General features: G+C 41.1%; 1 protein-coding gene across 1 annotated transcript; it reads left to right on the top strand.

Annotated features, from left to right (window-relative positions):
• Positions 1-3,829: 3,829 nt before the first annotated feature.
• On the top strand, positions 3,830-18,889 carry LOC114357089 (MAP kinase-activated protein kinase 2-like). The gene is made up of 5 exons (XM_028310547.1): positions 3,830-3,913; positions 7,577-7,783; positions 18,059-18,093; positions 18,257-18,315; positions 18,870-18,889. The coding sequence occupies exons 1-5, from the start codon at positions 3,830-3,832 to the stop codon at positions 18,887-18,889; spliced, it is 405 nt and encodes a 134-aa protein (XP_028166348.1).
• Positions 18,890-21,685: the final 2,796 nt, after the last annotated feature.

Genomic DNA, 21,685 nt, shown 5'->3' with positions numbered 1-21,685 from the left:
CCAGGGCGGGAGTTGCGAACGTGATGTCCACAACTGAGCCACCCTGCATCCGCACGCACGTGTTGACCGTTCCCCTGTTTACAATCACCAGGCCGTTTGACATGAGCCATTCCTCTAGTAGCTCGCCTCTTACATCCGTTAATCGGGATCCCCAGGCCGTAGATTTGGCATTAAGGTCACCCATTACTACAGTATGATGTGGGCAGCCCCAGCCAGATGTAAGGGATCCTATCTCTGCTAAGAATATTTCGAATTCCGCGATAGAGCGGTTCGGTGAAAAATATCCTCCTATTACAACAATGTCTCCAACCAGGACGGCAACACATCCACGACCTCTTCGAACTTTTTTGAAAGGGCCAGAGTTGGCTGCCGTGTTAGTAATGACTACTACCTTCTCGTCGGTGTCGCCAGCCCAGTCATCCCGCTTGTGGATGAGGTAGGGCTCGGATACTACACATATTTGGGTCGACCACTGTGCCATGCTCTGGTGTAATAGATCCTGAGCCCTAGCACAGTGATTGACATTCGCCAAAAGAAATTTGGATGCCATCTTATTCGCCGGCCATTTCTACCTCCTCGGGCCCCTCTTTGGGGTGAGATGGCTTTGGCTGGTCTTTTGCACTTGCCGCCGCTCTTCTCCCAACCTTTATACCCGGGGCTTTACAGGCCTTTGTGCCTATGCGGTGCCCCGCCGGTTTCTCTGCAGCTGCGCACACTGAGCAGTGGGGCTCGTTAGAACACGCTGCTGCTTTGTGGCCCAGTTGTCCGCATCTAAAACACTGCCGGCTACGGTCCACCTCAGCCGGACATACTGCTTGTACGTGCCCGGCCTCAAGACACCGAAAGCATCGCAGTTCTCTTGTCGGTAGGAGTCTCACCCTAGCGGCAACCCAACCCACCAAAAGGCGACCCTCCAGCACCAATTTTGCCGCTGCAACTGGGCAGCTAACCCACGAAGTGAAGAGACCAGTGTGGTCACGACGCGGGGAGCCAACCTTGACCTGTTCGGCCGGACAACCTCCAACCTTGACCACCGCACCTTTTATTTCCTCTGCTGTGACGGAGTCGTCTAGGCCTGACACTCTAAGATTCGAGCATTTAACAGGTCTTGACACTCGTATCTCGTTCTCATTATATATAGTCTTAAGTTTTTCGGCCAGGGAGTCCGCCTTTGCATCATTAGTAGCGCCGGGGATCTCAATAATTGTAGCGCCTGTAATGGCTCTTCTGAAGCGAACAGCCTCTATGCCGAGTTCGGCAATGTCGATCCGCTGCTTTGCTTCCCGAATGGCCTTCTCATATGACACCCCCTTTTCTTCTGCCCCGGGCTGTACGGACAGAACCACAGCTGCAGACTTTGGGGGGCGAATTTTCCTCGAAGCGGACTGAGCCGCTTTCTTTTGCGCCTTGGTGGGCCCTCTGCTTCCGGCGTTGCCGTTGGTTTTCCCCCTCTTTGTAACCGTATTCCAGCCCTCGCTCATCGAAGCTGGGGCAGGAGGTAAGGTTCGAGGAACGGGCGGAGCAGTGGCTGATGGTGCCACATTTGAACTTTTGCCCTTCCGTTTCTTACTTTTTGCTTTGCTCTGTGAGCCTTCATTGGCCTTAGGAGCATCTGTCTTGTCCTTAGCCGGAGCCCGGGTGCTTTCAGATGTACGAGGTTTCTCCGGATGTCTCTTTTCTGTGATTTTCTTAGGGGTAGCCTGTACAGAGGCCTCCTCTTGCCTCCTCTCAAACGCCAGGGCTGGACGAAGCCGAGGCTCGGGGTTAAGGCGCGGTTCCAGTCCTTCAACACGGGCATTGATCCGCGCCGTTGCTGCACTTAAAATCTTCGCAGCCCATTCTTCCATGTTGGGGGCCGGGCCCTCAGGGATAGCGTTGGCAGCTGCAGCCGCAGGACGGGTTACAGCTTTGGCTTTCTCCTCCTTAAATTTGGCAAACTCGCTGCGCAGCTCGGCCAGCTCCCGCTTCAGTTGCTCGTTCGCCTTGGTGAGAGTTTGAATTTCCTCACTTTGTGTCCTCTGCATCAGTGTTTCGATCACTGTCCCTACTGTAGCGGCAGCCTCGTTGAAGGTACCTTGGAAGGTCCCTTTCAGGTTGCGGCTATTTTTTGCACAATACAGGATGGCGTCTGTGCTCGCCTGGGCCGCCTCTGCGAGTTCTTGTGCGGTCAGGTCTCGGTTGAGGTATTGCGCCCGCGTTCTCATTTTTTTAAGTTTTTCCGTGTAAATGGCGGCCTTATTTTCAGCATCTACGTTCAGGTTCTTCCTCCTTTCTCTCTTGTGCTGTTCCTTAGCAGCAGGACTTTCGGTCCGGGTACCACTAGTAGTCACTGGCCTGCCCCGGCCTCTCTTTGTATATATCGCCGACTGGACCTTCTGTGCTCGCACCGAGCAGTCCGTCGTTGATCCGTCATCGTCCACGTTCGAAAAGTGACGCTTGCGCGACCAGAAGCGTGGAGAACGCGATCCGGCGCGCGATCCATGTGTGCCGTCTGACCATTGGTCGGCATCAAGCCGTTGAAGTGAAACCCGCAATTCGCGATGTCCCATTTCGTCGAGGTTTAGCTCGAAGCTCCCACTTCCTATACTATTTACAGATATACAGTCTTCTTTATTTACAGCAGTGATTTCCTCTTCTATAGACATACTATTTACATTCTCGACGACCTCTCGGTCCTCCCTATCTTCCAACGAACTATCTACAAACGCGGTTTCCCGCGGAACAGGCTTGGCCTCCCCGTATACGCGAGGCCGACTACCCTGAGGGCAGCCACGGGATTCCCCAGCTTGGCTGGGACCCGCCCGGGTAACATTCATTTGAGCGCTGTCCATTTTATATCTCTGCTTGCGGGCGCAGCTGCCCCACCTTACTCCCGGGAGCGGTAATAGCCGACGTTACTCCGCCGACCATATCGAGCCTATGAAGACCCGATATCGTTCTTCGGCCCGCTCCACACCTTGACGTTTGAGGGTTTTAGAGACTTTTCCTTGTCTTGGCCCCGGCTTCCGTAGCCGGGACCCCCGGCCCCCCTCCATTGGGGGGTTACGGGTTGCCCGACAGGCCCGCCGAGTTGACGTAACCTGCCGCGCGGGTGAAGAGTCAGCCGCCCGCGTGACAGAACACGCGGACGTTGCCCGGGGTACACCACGTGGAGGTCCCTCACCATCGCACCCCTAGTTAAATTGTACCCTGGAATTAGTATATTCTGTCAACTACCCAATTGACGTCACGACAATGCGACAACGCTTTTCATGATGTCGTGTTATTTGTTTTGCAAAATCTATTGTTTTAAGTGACATTCACAGTAACCCATTTAGTTAAAATTGACAAAACATTACGCGACGAGTGGAAAACTTCGTTTACATTTATTTATTAGTACAGCTTTTGTCCGCGGCTTTGCTCGCATGAATTTTGGCATTCGGTCACAGAAAACAGTGGCGCGCGTGCCCCCTTTCAAAAACTGGGATAAAAACTATCCTATGTTCTTCCCTAGGTCTCAAACTATCTCTATACCAATTTTAATCCAAACCCAGTTCAATAGTTTAAGCGTGAAAAACATCCACCAATCCTCTCAAACTTTCACATTTATATCTCGTAGAAGGAAGCAGGAACTGGTGTTAACTGCCCTGTTATAAAAATCCTTGGGTGAGGCCTTAGTCCAGCACTGGACGTCATTTGTCTGACACGAACCAACTCAGTTAAAAACTGGACTTCCCAAACATATCTCCAATGTACCAAAAACAACAAAATAATAATTCAAAACGTCTCTCCCCAGATCGTCGATGTATATGACAACACATACGGAGGCAAGCGATGTCTCCTCGTGGTCATGGAGTGCATGGATGGAGGAGAACTGTTCCAGAGAATCCAGGATAACAGGGAAGGAGCATTCACCGAAAGACAGGCGGCAGAGGTAAGCCCTTATGTCCCTAATAAGCAGGAGCTTAAGGCTGCTTTTCCCGTGAGAAAAATGAGCGATGCGAGGATTCTTTCATGGATAGAGGAGAACTGATCAGAGAGGCAGGCAGCAAAGGTAGGTAGACCAACTGCTCAGAGAGAAAAGTACCAGAGGTAGACCCTTATGTCTCTTCTATTAAGAAAGACCTTTAGGTTGCTTTTACATTGAAGATGTGCGTAGCTGCGTTTCAAAAAAGGCGTTTTGACAGCGCCAATAAGATCTCTTCTGACTTCACAGGATAGGTTAACCTTAGCTCATCTTCAGTGGCTATCAGACTTGAGTCTATATTTCACCGGGACACCATGGCGGCGCAACCAGTCGCCGGCTACCAACAAAATGTATACAGCTCTATAGAGAGTTACTCACCTGGTGTCCGTTTGGTTGCGCAAAGCTGCATACATTTTGTTGGTAGCGGCGACTGGTTGCGCCGCCATGGTGTCCCGGTGAAATATAGCCCTTGAGGTCCTGTTATTAAAAGGGGAATAACCCCCAGCTCTTTTTCCCTCCTCCACCATAATAACTCTTGATAGCAAGGATACAATTAAATTGTATTTAATTGAAGCCAAGTTTTGGCATCCAATCAAACCCAACCAGTGAAGGTTGTTTAGAACCCGCAATGAATTTGATCACAAGAAGTTCTGCCCGACTACGCCAGAAAGAGGGTTATTGTGATCTTCGTTCTGTAATAAGCACTGACATTTGTCTCGCTATTTGAACCTAAATTATACAAATAATGCAACCCCATTCCACAATACTAATCATTGCCACAATAATCAGACGAAAATAGCTCAACAAACGGTATAATAAGAACGCTAATATCTTGGCACGGGCGAGTCCATTATTCGTGTGTACTCGTATAAATCAAGCTGACTCAGCTATTATTGTTGGTCTACGAAGAAATGGGGGTATAAGTACAGTCTGCGTCGATCACACTTACAACCTGGTTGAGTTAACTGCGCACCCGGCATCCGTGACGTCACATCCTCGCTCTGGTTTCTGCGAGAAAGAATCGGGTCCGTGGCCGAGTCCCCCAGTTTTCGACGCACCCGTGGTCGACGCCCCCGGTCAGTTAAATTCGATTTGAAGCAATTTTTAATCAAATGTACAGTCAGGCACAAAAATGTTTATAAACGAATAAATATTTATTAGGCCAGTAAAATTAAACACAAAAATGAATCTAATGAAATGAAAATAATTCCTACAAAAGTTTTTTGTTTCTTACTACTGCTGGTTTTGGGTTAAAATTTTGCTCCCAGATTGCATAAATAGCGTCAAACATGCATAGTTTAGTATAATAATTAGCTTGTGAAACTTTTTTCGTTGACTGTACTTAGTGCAAAAGCCAAAAAAAATATGATATTAAATTTATTTAAATCGGGGGCGTCCACCACGGGTGCGTCAAATACTGGGGGACTCGGCCACGGACCCAAAGAATCGCATTCCAGCGAAGTGCGCAGTTGACTCGATCGGGATCTCATTAATGACTATGTATGCTATGGTATCAATTTAAAGTAAGTATAATATTACCTTTAAATGGTACCATTTATCTTCTACTAGCTTTCCGCCCGAGGCTTCGCCCGCGTGGAATTTTGTCTGTCACAGAAAAACTTTATCGCGCGCGTCCCTGTTTCAAAAACCGGGATAAGAACTATCCTATGTTCTTTCCCGGGACTCAAACTATCTCTATGCCAAATTTCATCAAAATCGGTTGCGAGGTTTAAGCGGGAAAGCGTAACAGACAGACAGACAGACAGACAGACAGAGTTACTTTCGCATTTATAATATTAGTTGGGATAATAATATGTTATTCTGGGTTATAAACAATAATAATGTAAAGTTTCATCGAAATTCGTTCAGTAGTTTTTGCGTGAAAGAGTAACAAACATCCAGACATCCAAACTTTCGCATTTATAATTAGTAGGATTAAAAAAAGTAAGTATAATATTACCTTTAAATGGTACTATTTTTAATTATCTTATATTAGTTATTTAGTTCTTACGATCGCTCAGAACAAATCATTCCATACTCGCGAGTGTAGTTCGTGACTCTCAAAGTGGCCAAAAAGTTGACAACACAACCTTATTCCAATTGTAATAAATAAATAAAAATTCTTTATTTCAGACAATTTTAAAAAGTCCATATTAAGCGGGTTCAAAAATAAACATACACACAAACAATAACAAATTCAAAAACTTATACCCTGTGCAGAGACGGACCATCATGGGGGTGGATAAGGCCCCGTGATCAGTCTCTGCACAAGACACTTCCATAGCGGCGATGTGTATCTGTCCGCTAGGGTCCTCAGAATGCTGTTGCGACTGGCTCGCACCCTGGTAATAAGGGATACAGATTTCTTGCGTATTATGGCGCTAAACCCGTCTGTTTGGTAATCCGCAAACATCCCTGATGCGCTACAAAAACGAGGCAGTCTCAACAGCATCCCGAATATATTATTATATTGGACGCGCATAAAGCCGTGTTGCGAACTTTTTGGCTACTTTGGGTATCACGAACTATTTGACGCTGACTGTACATGAGATTACATTGTCATTGTAAAATGTAATCTATTACAACTGCATAAGATAGTATCATAGCTTCTTTATACAGGGTGGAAACTATAAGTGATCTCACTCGATTATTTCTAAACTATACAAGATATCCAAAAACTGATCACTGATCCTAAAGCTCGATTCACACATATCAGTGAAGCCACAGTTCCGTCACAGTACCGGCACAGCGCGAAATATTCTTTCATACAGTTTCTATCGTCACTGACACACTTGTCAGATGTATGGGATGCGTGCCGGTACTGTGACGTAACTGTAGCTTCACTGATATGTGTGAATCGAGCTTAAATGTGCTTCACGAGCTCTATCCAACGGTACCAATAATAGGTTACAAAATGAATTGGATCTATCTTAATATTATGTGGTTTTACTAAATGTATGGAGGCTGAAAACATTGAATTTTCGGATAGATCCAGTTTATTCTGTAACCTATTATTGATACCGTTTGATAGATCTCATGAAGCACTTTCAGGATCAGTAATTAGTTTTTCCATATCTTGTATATTTTAGAAAAAATCGAGTGAGATCAGTTATCGTTTCCAACCTGTATAAGGCTTGGGAAACATTAGAATTAATCTCTGGCAGCACCTAGATTCACGGGGTGTCCTAAAAATAGCACGTTATACTGACACCGCAGGTAGATCCAAAGACACATCGAATAAATTTAATATGTCCGTAGAAAAGTTTCATGAATTTTTAGATAATGACCAATTTCAATTGACCTTTAAAACGGACAAATTAGACTTTTTCGAAGCGTTTTAGTTTACCAATCGATCAACATGGAAAGCATTAGGGGAGGCCTATGTTCAGCAGTAGACGTCCTATGGCTGAAATGATGATGATGATAAAGCGTTTTAGACCCATCTAATGACAGTTTAACTTTCTCCCGGGACAACTTGACCTTCACTGGTTGGGTTTTTATTGGCGGTCAAGCTGTAGATCCTGGCTACACAGGAGTTGCAGCGAGAGGTGGGAATAGTCCCGTTACACGTTTAATATTTTGCAGTTAGTAAAAACTCTTTTTTTAACTTCAATGTTTTTTATTCCACAGATAATGCACTCAATCTGCGTAGCCGTCCGTCACCTCCACGACTCGAACATAGCCCACCGGGACATCAAACCCGAGAACTTGCTCTATACGAGTGCAGAACCCAACGCGGTGTTGAAACTGACAGACTTTGGATTCGCTAAAGAGACTCTAACGCCCGCTGATACGCTACAAACGCCGTGTTATACGCCTTACTATGTCGCCCCTGAGGTAAGCTATATTGAACTCTAAATTTCTCTAAAAAGAAAAAGCAAATTTCATTGAAACTTGGGTTTGACCTCTAAATTAGAGATAACAAATCACAATTTTCATTGGCAAAAGTAGGTTTAAAAGGTAAAGGTCCCATTAGTATACCTTGCAGAGTCCTTGCGCTACAAATGAGATACTACACGCTTTACTATGTCGCCCTTGAGGTAATAATTTTGAACTCTAAATTAGAAAGAACAAATTCCAAATTCCATTGGAAAATGTTTGGGTTTGACTAGGAAAAGTAAAGGTCCCATGAGCGTACCTTGCAGAGTCCTTACGCTACAAACGGTANCATCGCACCCCATGTTGCAAGAACCTACATCAAGCTGAAAATAACTTAGCTACGCTTTCGTGGATAGTAAGCTTTAGTTCATAATTCCTATCCACTAATTGCTGCTGACCCACGGCCCCGAGCATGCCGAAACTACAAGAATATCGATTACAACCGACAATTAAAACTAATACCGAACTATACCTGTCTTCATTAAATTAATCTATCTATAGCTACTCGTATGTGGAATTTCATCATCAAGTTATTTTAATCTCAACTAGGAGCACCATCTCTTTTAACACATCGATGGACAATAACGTCCACGGGCGTTCAGGTAGTAAAGAATTACATGACAGAACGCCTATAGACGGCATAGTTCTTTTTCGTTTTAGATACATTCACACTACGCCCATAGGCAGTGTATCATGTGAATAAGTAGTGTCATTTGGGAAGTGGGTTGCACCATCCTACTCTAACTTTGACAAACGTCAAAAATCTGTCAATCTCCATACAATAAACACCGGTTATCGTTAAAGTTACGGTCAAAATTAGGTAGTGCAACTCAGCCTTAACCTGTACTGTTCACCAAAGTGTTAATTTACCAGAAGTAAATGGAGGATTTGGCTTACACATAACCCTCCTTTTGGCACAGTAGGGTAAAAAAATTTTGTTGTTGATTTTATATTACGATTTTATGGTTTCTTAAAAAAAAACTTAACATTTTAATGATTAAAAGTTCTACCAATTAATTAGTTTACTTTCATTATTAAAACTAAACAACTGGACATTTTGAAAACTTGACATTTTGTGAATTTGGCAATTTGCGAATTTGACAAAGTGAGAATCTGGCACAGTGCGACCGCTTGACAATTTGCGAATTTGACAATTTGCGCATAAACGTTTCTACGCTAGCCAGACGGGTTGGGGAGGCTTGACATTAGAATATTCGTGACTTAAAAACACATCAACGAGAGGGGTGGGTGTGATCCTATTTTTCTCTGCTGGAAACACACGCTTTGGAAAGATATTCAGGTACTTACCTAATTTAAATTCTTAGTAGTCACCTATTTTGCCCCCAATAGTTGAAAAGGCGTATCTAACACTTTTTTCGGATATGAGTTAAACTCAATGACAGTTAAGAATTACTTACCCATTTAAATTATTTGAAACTTTTTTCTCTGTTTTGATTTGGTGTTAGAATACTTCAACTATCAGGGGCAGTACCTGTACCTGTAAAAGTAAGGATACTTTTCTTGTTTTTGTTTTTTACTTAAATTTCAAACGTTTTTGTATTTTGGCCTTTGCCACACAGTCAATTACAGACACCGGCACATCAAATTAATCATTCTAAAGCATCTTGCATAGTGGTTATAGGTGCCATTTTCTTTTAAAATTGTACAGTTGACGTGCCGTACCTTTTTCGAACCCTACATTGGACACTAGGACAGTCAACAAAAACAGAAAAACTCCAGTCGAAACAATTAATTGGCACGGAACGGAATTTCGCAATATTCGTCCTCAGGTCCAGAGAAACTATCTATCAGGATACAAAAACAAAACGTCTGTTGCAAACACTGATATTTAATGAAGATTCTTTAGTTGGAACTAAAGTCAAAGGCTTATTTATCACCAACTTTAAGCCACAAACAGTAAGGCCCTTTTCACACGTCCCGGTTGCCGGCTAGCCGGCGCCGGGTACCCGGTCGTGAAGTGTATGGGCATGCCGAATTAATTACGCCGGAACATGTAAAAGCTACGTACCATGCCCATACACTTCACCACCGGATACCCGGCGCCGGTTGGCCGGCAACCGGGACGTGTGAAAAGGGCCTGACTCAATAACTGATGGATATCATTTAAAAATATAGCAAGTACAGTCAGCGTCAAATACATAGTTTGTGACACCCAAATTAGTCACAAAGTATGCAACACGTTTTTGTTACAAGTAAAAGAAGGTATTGTGTCAATATTTTGGTCACTTTGGGTGTCATGAACTATTCAACGCTGACTGATACTAATAATATGTACATACCATTTACCTAACGTAAATGGGTATATGAGCCGACACTAGCCCATGTTAACATGGTCATATAAATAGTATGGTGAAGTCAGAAAATTGATGTCTTCATTTTAATTATTTTAATTTTCATACAAATCGGATTTTATAAAATTTATTTTGTATGAATATTAAAAAAATTAAAATGATATCCTAACTTCACCATTCCATTTATATGACCATGTTAACATGGGCTAGTGTCGGCTCATATACCCATTTACCTAACACCCTGTATAATTACAATAAACTCCATGTATTGTACAGTATACAGCAGACATTATACAGTTGTCCCTTATGGCTGAATTACACGTATTAAGTAGTAAACTAAAAATTTTAACTTAATTTTAAGTGATCAAATTGCATCGTAACTAAATTGTGACTTAATTTTAAGTCTATGTCCAAACGTCAAGCTCTTGTTTACTTGTCTGCTTGTCAAAATGTGTCAAGTGACAAGATCCACCCACCAACTTTCACGAAAAATTAAGTTAAATGTTAGTTACCTACTTAACTACTTAACACGTGTATCACCTTCATCAGCCTTTACAGGTTTCAAACTTTCAAATACGATGGTCTACATGACCTATACCAAAGATCATCGAGCAAAGTTTTTTAAACAACCTAACCTCTATTATCACACCTTTGGCGCCTAATAAGACGGCTAAGTAATTAACACACACACATGTACAATATTATCTGCAAAGTATCTGCAGTCTCTGGCGGGTCTTTAGTGTTAATGGGGCCTTAGAGACATATTCATTACAAAATAAATATGGACAGAAGGACCATGGTTACATTTTTCTTATTAATGCAGGTTGGTTACTTTCCTAAAAGGGTATAATTATTCTCGATGGCCAGGTAGAAGCTGAATATGGCCTTTTGGAAATTTAATTTCTGCTGCTTCTATTCAACAATAATTTAAACCAAAATAAATAAATAAATAAATAAATAAATAAATAATATAATGTTTTCATTGAGATTTTGTAGAAGAATACCTTTGATGACATTGATAAGTTTGATTATCAATTTCTAAAAGGCCATAATTTCAGCTTCTACATTTCCTGCAGTCTTTGATTGAATTTAATTTCTTTTCTGGCTAGAAAATCATTTAATGTTAAGCTTTTATTTTTTAAGCTCAAGAATTGTTTAAAACTTTTGAAATCTTGAAGTAGTGAGTTTCGTGGAGTGACAAAATTGTTGGAGGTAGTATTAATAAACTGTAGTGTTACTTTGACTATGTACATTGTGTGTACATTGACAGCTACACAAATTGCAAATCTATCAATCAATCGTCTATGGTCGATCGGATGTTAGTTGTCCCATAAATTTACTGATAGCTTCCCATCGAGATAACATTATGAATAGAGCAAAAACATGGCCCTATGTACCTACAAACGAGTATTACTATATTTTAACACGTTCCGTCGCGGTAACGGCATATACAGTAAAGGTGTAATTCATATGATGGCAGTACGAGTCTCGCCGTTTACACGAAAATCAATCTAAAAATCACTACGGCAACAACCGTCGATTTTACATTAGAATTTCATAGAGAGCAGACTTGAGACATAATACAAACATGCTATTTTGGGAAAATAAGGTCGTATTTATTTGTTTTTTGATAAATACCATACAATAATGCTCAAACATTGCTAATACCTGTATTCAAACTACTAGTTTGTATTTTAGGTAAATGATTACACTTATCTCAACCAAAAACCAAAAATTGTATGTTATCAATTTAATGCAAAAAATAATATTTTCTGATCTCGTTTGCTTCCTGTTCCATAAAAAAGGACATTTATTTACGGCAGTCTAAATCGATTTAATTTTAAATTCTGAAAACATGAATTCCAGTTTTTATGTCTTAAGCCAAACACGTTTGTTTTCAAGGGTTATTTAAAAACCCATTGGTGTTCAATAAATATCACACCCGAAACGATATGACCCTAAGAATAACTTCTCAGTTAAACTACTTATCTCTGGAGATCCTATGGGAAAGCCATCGTATGTTAGATTGTCTAAAAAGCCATTTAAATCGCTACAAAAAGTAGAAGATCGGGCAATTCGCTTTAAAACAAAATGGCCGATATTTCACATCGGATAAGGACTCTGTTTTTCCTGTGGGAAGGGTGACCAAGATTTGTGTAAAGGTAGCATTCGGATCAAGACGACCGCGACGCGAGACCGCGACTCGAGACCGCGACCGGCGACCGCGACCCACTGCTTTATATGAATTAATAGGAAGTGCAGACGGATACAAGCAACCGAGTCGCGCGACGTGTGGGCGTGGCCTGCCGGCTACTTGCGTCGCGCGACTCGGTCGCTCACAAGGCAGTGCCGTGACGCGACAGATGCAAAATGGCCGTGTTTTCTTCGGACGAAGACGAAATTTTAATAGAATTAGTAAGTTTCGTATGGGTCGCACGACTCGTGTCGCGAAGATTCGTAAGTAGCTGTCGCCCTGCGACCTGCGACTGGTTGCCTGTCGCGGTCTCGGGTCGTGGTCTCTCGTCGCGGTCGTCTTGATCCGAATGCTATCTTAACAAACTAGGATATTCGTAAGTCGGTGTAAAATAAATGTCCTTGGACATTTTTACACTGAGCCTCTAGTTCCTAACTTGATTAGTTTGTACTATAGGTATTAGACAACGGATATTAAATACTTTTTCTTGTAAATACATGCACAATGCACATTATAAACACCCACTCAAAAAGTATTTATATGGTTGTAATGATATGAAATGAAAGCACTTTCGTACAACCCGGTAATTTAGTAGGTATGAATCTATAGAATTTGTTTTTTTGGTTGTTGTACGCGCTACACTCAGGAACACTAGGCCGATTTGAAAAAATATTTTTATGTTGGATTGCCCATTTATCGTAGAAGGCTAAGGCTATATGACATCACCCTACCACCTATAGGGGCGGATCAGTAAAGAACAATCAATGTAATATTATTAAAACTATTTTCACGCGTACAAAGTTGCGAGAACAGCTAGTCAAAGATAAATAACTAATTAATAAATTAAGTTTACATTTTCACGCTCCGATTTTGATGAAATTTGGCGTGGAGAACTAATAGTTTTAAATCCAGGGAAAAAATTGAAATATATTTTGTAGACTGGAAATTACGCAGATGAAGCCGCATGCATCATCATCATGTCAGCCATAGGACGTCCACTGCTGAACAAAGGCCTCCCTCAATGCTTTCCATGTTGCCCGGTTAGTAGCGGCCAGCTTGTAACAAAAGTATAAAAAAAATATTAAAAAAAGTGTGTTATTGCAACGGCCATTATCAAAAATAACCAAACTGCCAGGTTAAAATTATAAAGACTCTTTTAGGAATAAATACTTTCTCACTTTTTAACTGCATATCATGGCCACCCTATCAGTAAGCCATCCGATGCGGTCTCCCGCATGCATTTAGACACGCCCTGCCCTCGGGCCGGTTACAACTACACCGGGTAAATTAACCTTCTGTAGTTTTTGTGGTCTTTGTCGTGGTCTGGGAATGTACTTACTAACTAGTTGTTTACTTGTGTACTCACTGTTTGCGTTTATATTTATATGAAACAACTGAAATCGCGACCGAGTTTAGTTTTATGAGACACGATATGGCATAATATTTTAGGTAACAACAGGCTATATGACACCACCAATCATTTGACGTACTTTTTAAAACTGTCAAAACGAGGCACTTCCATAGATTTTGCATGGCAATACAAGCAAGTGACGTCACTATTTTGTCAACTTAATTAAACTTTTTTTTTCAATTACAAGACAACCAAAAATCTGAATTTACAGATAATTTACAATAAATTAAGTTTGTTATAGTAGGTTAATTCAACTCTTCTCTTCCGGTAATTTTACCTATAACCTTTGGAAGTTGTGAATCCAAAAGAAAAAGAAAAGTAAAAAAAAAACAAAATTAAATAAACAGATCTACAGGGACAAAGAATAACGGTAAAAGTGTATTGCAATAATTTCGTAGATAAATACTTGAAGATGAAAACTATCCAACAGATTATACCCTAAAGTACTTACGAGCGCCATCCAATATCGCCAGAAATATGCAAACAGAAAAGAGCACTGAATTTTCTAGAAAAACAATTTTGAATGCACCAGAATCTCAGTCTAATGCAACGCAGTTACGTATAAAGTCTGGCGTTGCAGCAAAATTGTAACATACAAATTTAATAAGCGGGTCCGATTGCCTTACATTTTCTACGTACAGGCAGCGTCAGATACGAGCACCTATAATGCCCTAAAAGTTGACAAAGCAACCTTATTCCAATTGCAACAAAGACGTGTTACGAACTTTTTGGCTACTTTGGGTGGCACGAACTTTGACGCTGGCTGTACAATAGCACATCTACATATATGTACATTTTTGTTGTAAATTCAACCCTATTGCAACGATATAAGATGCTACAGTGTGAAGCTTGATGAGGTGTCTGTCCAACTGGTAAACCAAATATTGAAACCATTCATCTGTGTGCCTACCATGAGTTTACGTTAGGTGAGCTCGCTAGCGAATACGTCAAAAAATTCTATGAAGATTTTATTTCTTGAAAGTAGCCGCTAGGGGCGCTGCACAATATGTCATACATTTAAATGTCATTTTTTTACGCAGTCGCTAGCGAGCACACCTAACGTAAACTCATGGTAGGCACACTGGTGTCGTCTTCAATTTGGAAAATGTTCTGAATTTGAAAATTTTAACGGAATCTTGGAGGTGAAAAGATATCTTGTTCTTTTTTTAATAGTGTAAATAACTTATGTATAATTCCGTATTCACAAACATTATGAGGTCTCATAGTGCGTGTGGACGCACTGGGTGACACACGAACCAATCACAGAGCTCTATTCAACGCTGTGCGTTCGATTTCCTGCTTCACTTAAGCAAGCATCGTTTATGAATACGGGCGTTAAAATAGCTTTAGTTTTGTTTCGAGATAGTTTATGTTTATTTGTTTGAAAGTTATTTTTACATTATCCAAGGTTATAAAGTGAAAGGTAACTTGATGCCATTTAATATTTTCCTCCAGTTAACCTTTAGGTCAGAAAGAAATTAGCGTAGGCGCATCTTTAATGATTTTAGTGTAGTAGGTTTTATTTTCTAAATTAAAACAACAATTTTATTTAGTTTATGCAAATGTATTACTTACATTATTGAAGAATAATAAAGAGTTATAAAAAGGTTAGTGTTAAGTACTATTATTAAAATCACTATTTATTATTATCTAAATATATAAAAGGAGAAACTGACTGACTGACTGACAGATCAACGCACAGCCTAAACGGCTAAACGTAGGCACTTGAAATTTGGAAGGGACGTAGCTTAGATACCGTAGAGGTGCACTAAGAAAGGAATTCCCGCAATTCCCACGGGAACGGGAATTAGCGGGAAAAACGGGATTCACGCGTACGAAGTCGCGGGCGGCCGCTAGTTGTTTATAAACCCATCCTAAACTAGTGTTTAAAGTTATACTCGTAAATATTTATCTAGATAAATATGAACCATCTGTGATTATGATGGATTGATTTATGATTATGACATGACTTAACATTATTATGTCAAATTAATCAAGTTAAATCACTATTATTATGGATCAATTAATTAATATCATTCACGATTTTATCAATAACTTGTTTGTAATCAATTGGATTTAATGCATAGAAAATAATTTACACGTGGATATAATTATCTTAATTAAAGCAATCCAGTAATGCAGGATCCCACAAAACTGAACTGTCGCGTGAAAACACATTATGTATGTAATCATCATTATCATCATCATTTCAGCCATAGGACATCCACTGCTGAACATACGCCTTCCCCAATGATTTCCACAATAGTCTATTGGTGGTGCCTGCATACCTTTATGAGGTCGCCGGTCCACCTTGTGGGTGGACGTCCTACGCTGCGCTTTCCGGTACGTGGCCTCCACTCCAGAACCTTGCTGCCCCATCGACCGTCACTTCTGCGTACTATATGCCCTGCCCATTGCCACTTCAGCTTGCTAATCCGTTGGGCGATGTCAGTGACTTTAGTTCGTTTACGGATCTCCTCATTTCTGATTCGATCTCGTAGCATAAGCCCTCTCCATACCACGCAGTGCAATTTTGAGATTATTTATAAGGCCTAAGCTATATTGAGAGGCCACGTTGCCATTATGGTCATTATGTGTGTATGAAATTCGAATTACAAATTCGAACGTATCGGTTTTATGTGGGATACTCGTACTATTAATGGGATCCTGCAAAGAACAGTTCCTACAAAAAACGAGATATCTCCATGGGAACAAGCCCTTACTATTGGACGAAAAATATCGCTATGGTAGAGTTTAAAATGCTCGAAGTTTCCTTGCGAGATCGAATCAGAAATGAGGAGATCCGTAGGAAAACTAAAGCCACCTAGATAGTACGTAAGTGGAGTGCGCGAGAAACATAGCACGTAGAGCTGATGGCCGTTCGGACAGAAAAGTTCTTACCACGAGCCGGAAGACGTAGCGTGGGCAGGCCTCCCACTAGGTGGACTGATTTGCTGAAGGTCGCTGGAGACATTTGGATGCAAGCAACGCTGTAATACCTCTATTGTTTAAGTTCTTATTCAGGTAGTATTTTTGTGAAAATAATACGAAGAATTTAACATAATTATTCACGGAATAGTAATAGACATGACGTTTGCGAATTTGCAATTTTACAAAAAAACATGAATACCATTCATAATAGTAGAGCAAATAACTAAACAATAAATATATTGTTTGGGAAGCTCTTAAAGTTTTTCGTTCGTTTGTTTCAGCCAAATGACGTCCACTGCTGGACAAAGGCCTCCCCCAAGGATTTCCACAACGGCCGGTCTTGCACTGCTCTCATCCAGGTACTTTCTTCATTCACCAGATCGTCGGTCCACCTAGTGTTTTGGCTGAACCAGGTTTGGACTGACAAAGACAACCATAAATATCCATAACTATCCTTATAATTGGAGGAAAATTCATAGATTATTGAACATAATAATCTATGAATTTTCCTAGGTAAACTAGATTACTTAAAGAATTTAAATAAAACAAATGTCAAATTAAAACAATGGAAAAACCAATGAATATTCTGAAACCAAAATAATGATAGTATCTTAATGGTATGCAAGAATAATTAATGAATAAACCACGGATACTCTCGGCGCACTTAAGGGACTCTTATCTAGGTATAAATAAGACGTCAATATGTAGGTGACAATTTATTACTTGACACAGATTGTCAATGGTTCACAATGGTTGTCAAAGGTTCCCAAAGGTTCACAGATGTCAAAATACTCCAGGTATATAAAGCCAGGGAAAAAAATCTGGACACCGCGGTACAGCTTTTCGTCCCTCAAAATACAGTGACATCTATTGGCAACAAACATAAACAAGTTTCATGGAAGGTTTATACATATCGCCCACCAAGGACCGTCCTAGGTCCTTAACAACAGGAAAATTGAACACAAACCAAATGAAACTTATGCGAATGCATCGCCCACCATGAAACAGGTTGCGGTACACATCAACAATAAAATTAAAATAAACCATGTAAAAAACCATTGTACCGTAAAATAACAAAACATATTAAATATACTCAAAACCTTAAAACTAAATAAACTAAAATTATTCAGCTTTAGGAAGGAGACCAACTCGTTTACCTTGAACCTGTACAACTTAAACATCGTCGTTACCGGGATGGACCACAATCACCCTGCCACTGAGCCAAAACCCGTAGCTAGTTGTCCACCATTATGACAACTAAATCAACAACCTTTAGGTTGACGAATTTGTATAATCCATCTTTATGTTTTACATTACGACACGACGTTCATGAAACTGTGAAGTTACACGTCTCCAACCAACTCTCAATATGTTGTTCACATTAGAAAAGGACCCAAGAACTGGAGAAAACTACGTTTGGGTAAGTCTCTGCTTTCTCTTAACCTTTTAACATCAGCACTAGTTTTCAAATTGGCATGCTACTAAATACAACCCATAGCCTTCTGTACCTCTACTGTTGTTGAATACCCATAGCGTTTCTCAAGCGTATCCTTTTTTTATTTTAACCTTCCTTTTTGTTTCAGGATCTCCGTAGGTCTGTACGTCGACCTTGTAGCGGTATACATCTTCACTTCGGTTCCAGGTAATACCACCACTTTTTATTATTTCATCAGTTCCTTTTCAGCCCTTCCTCGTTTCCTTTCCGTTGACTTACTTTACCATCTTCTTTCATTGTCTTTACCAAATCTTCATTGTTAGTAGTCAACTTTTCCTGATCGACAATTTCACAACTCATCCTGAGATCGTCCACATAAAAGTCTGACAGTATCTTCTCAGCCACCGTTGGAGAAACTTCACCGTGATCCAAATTCATGTCAACATATTCATTAGTAACCTCTGTGTATTTCTGTTTCTGATCACCGTTCTTCAGTCTTCGTTCTAATGAATACATTCTTTTTCCAGGTGTTTGCAGATAGTTCTTCACAACAGGATCTTTATTCTTCACCGGAGGACGACGCACAATGTATCGACCAGTGTCATCTCTACGAGTAGTTTTGGTAAAGTATCCTTCACATGTGTTTTCATTTTCTGTACATGTTCGTTCCTTTGGCAACGGAATGTCATCTTCTAGCTTACGACATTTTCTTAGAAACTGATGATCCTCCACGCTACAATGCATCACATTTATTGTTTCAGAGGGCTTCATGGGCGTGTGAACGACACCAGACAAAATCCACCCCAATGACGAACACTGTGCCAGTGGTGAACCAAGCGGTCCCTTCATGACTCCGTTTTGAAGTACCCGGCTATATACTTCTGACCCTAACAACAAATCCACACTGTTAGAAGTATAATAGCTCGGATCCGCGAGGACAATGCCCTCAAGCTCCTTCCACTCCTCCGCTGTTATCTTTTGGTTAAGCAAAAGCGAAGTGATGGACCCTAGTACGTAAGCCTTCACTGTCATAATAAAGTTTGGATCAACCCTTGATGATATTTTTATTTCCACCATCGACTTTGTCGTGAGCCCGTTCGTGCCACCTACTCCTACTATTTGCCCTTTAAGTGGAATCTTCTTCAAACCCAATAATTCAACCATGGCCTCTGTAATAAAAGAGGATTGGGACCCTTGATCCAGCAGAGAACGAATAGTATAAGTTTGGCCGTATTTAGATGCAGTATCTACAAGTGCCGTCGCTAGCAATACCTGGTTACAATCCACAGTGCTCCTTGTAGACGTGCAGGAAATAACAGCACCAACTTTCTTGGTATCAGCCGTAACCTCCCCGTTATGGGGTTCCTGAGCAGCAATCTTGTTCGTAGGATGCAGCAGGGTGTGGTGCTTCCTCTTGCATATGCGACACTTGTATTTACTGTGGCAGAATTTGGCAGAGTGATTGTTTCCGAGACAACAAAAGCAAACATTATGTGATGCAACAAATTCGCGACGTAATTCCACTGACGTATCCCTAAACGCTTTACACGTGCTCAATTTGTGCTCCTTCTTACAAAAGAGACAGACTAACGTGGCAACGTGCATGGCCTTAATTTGACTAACAGGCAAGTTTTTGTTAGGAATTAGTTTGGACTCTGAACTCAAAAACTCAAGGGCGCGGTAACGGTTCTTAAGAAACTGTTCGAACTGGTCGTAAGTTGGTAGCTCGGTAGAGTTATTATCCGCGATGCTAAACTCCCATTGCCTTTTTGATTCGGGGTCCAACTTCAAAGTGAATTACCAGCACGTCCCAGGTACTAGTATCTATGCCAATATTAGACAGAGCGGACAAACAATCATTTGTGGTGTCCATCAGACCTTTCAAACCACTAGCCGACTCACAAGTTACATTTTTCTGGCTTAGTAGTCTCTTCAAAATATGATGACAAATGTATCGCTTGTTGTTGTACCTCTCGTCTAATAAACCCCAGCAATAATCGTAATTACTGTCTGTAATCGGAATGTTACATAAAAGTTGCTCGGCTTCACCTTGTAAGTACCCCTTTAAATACAGCAATTTTTGAGCATTTCCTAAAGTCTTGTTCGAGTGTATCAAAGACTGGAATAAGTCTCGAAAGGTGTTCCATTTCGAGTACTTTCCTGAGAAGATCGGAATATTTACTTTTGGTAGTTTTACATTAGGCGCCTGTAAAGAGTGCTGGTCAGAATCAGTGTTGGAAGTACTTGTGATTATAACGTATTCAGATAAACCCGCTTTTAATTTACATTTATAATCAATATAACAATCTTCTGCTTTGTCATAAGTATCGCTTCGCATATAGGTCGACTTGGACAATACTTTAGGTTCCGTAGTGCGCAACAATTCCTTATGACCCAACAGAAACTCATTCCACAAACCTTCAAGTAGTTCCAACTTTCCCTCTAAATACTCCTTGGTCAAACGACCTTTAGAACTTTTTAAGAAATTGACTTTTGACTTTTCTATTCTTGACGCGAGGTCAAACTGACAGTTCTCTAAACGTTCCATCATAAATGACAATTAAATTGAGATGTAAACAAACTTCCAAAAATCGTAAAAAGTTCTAAGTCTTTGACAACTCTGACAGAAATCGGGCATAGGTTCCCCGTAGCAACCGCTTTTTCAAAACTATTCTAAGTCCTAAATAATTAAACTAAAAATTTTCTAAGTGAATGTAAACAATTAAAATTTCTAAGTTAAACTACCAGTGTAAATAAAGTCCAAAATCCTTCAACTTTCTTCTCAATAATAAAATGCTAAAAGAGTACTCACAGTTGTATCCGTTTCACTCACACACTATCACAATAGACGGCGAACTCTTCATCAAACACGAACTTCTTCGGGTTCCGAACCCGAACTCCTTTCGGGCTCCGAACGTCCTCCTTAGGGCTCCAACACGACTACCTAGGGCTCCGAGCGTGTCTCCACCAGATGGCGCCACCTCAGCGCAGCACCACCATCATCATCTCCTGATCTTCCTCAACCAGTTAGTTGCCCTGACAGCACCACAGCTGGTACTGTCAAACTGATGTCAGCAGCTCCTAGCTGACCCAGCTTCTTCACCTGTCCTGTTTGCGACAGCGATCCACTGTCCAGGACGTCACCCCCCTCCAAAAATGCACAAAGTGTAGTCGCGGCACCTGCACCGTTACCAGTGCCCAATGGACATCAGCTTCCTGATGATATCCGGCTCGAAGGACCATGAATAAACCACGGATACTCTCGGCGCACTTAAGGGACTCTTATCTAGGTATAAATAAGACGTCAATATGTAGGTGACAATTTATTACTTGACACAGATTGTCAATGGTTCACAATGGTTGTCAAAGGTTCCCAAAGGTTCACAGATGTCAAAATACTCCAGGTATATAAAGCCAGGGAAAAAAATCTGGACACCGCGGTACAGCTTTTCGTCCCTCAAAATACAGTGACATCTATTGGCAACAAACATAAACAAGTTTCATGGAAGGTTTATACAATTAATTAAGTGAATATTTTGAAGTGAAGGAGTTCGTGTATGTATTTGCCCAACGAGTC

The sequence above is a fragment of the Ostrinia furnacalis genome, unplaced genomic scaffold (assembly GCF_004193835.3).
Source record: "Ostrinia furnacalis isolate ACB-3 unplaced genomic scaffold, ASM419383v2 OfSCF3022, whole genome shotgun sequence".
NCBI lineage: Eukaryota > Metazoa > Arthropoda > Insecta > Lepidoptera > Crambidae > Ostrinia > Ostrinia furnacalis.
This window is presented reverse-complemented; position numbering and strand designations above follow the sequence as displayed.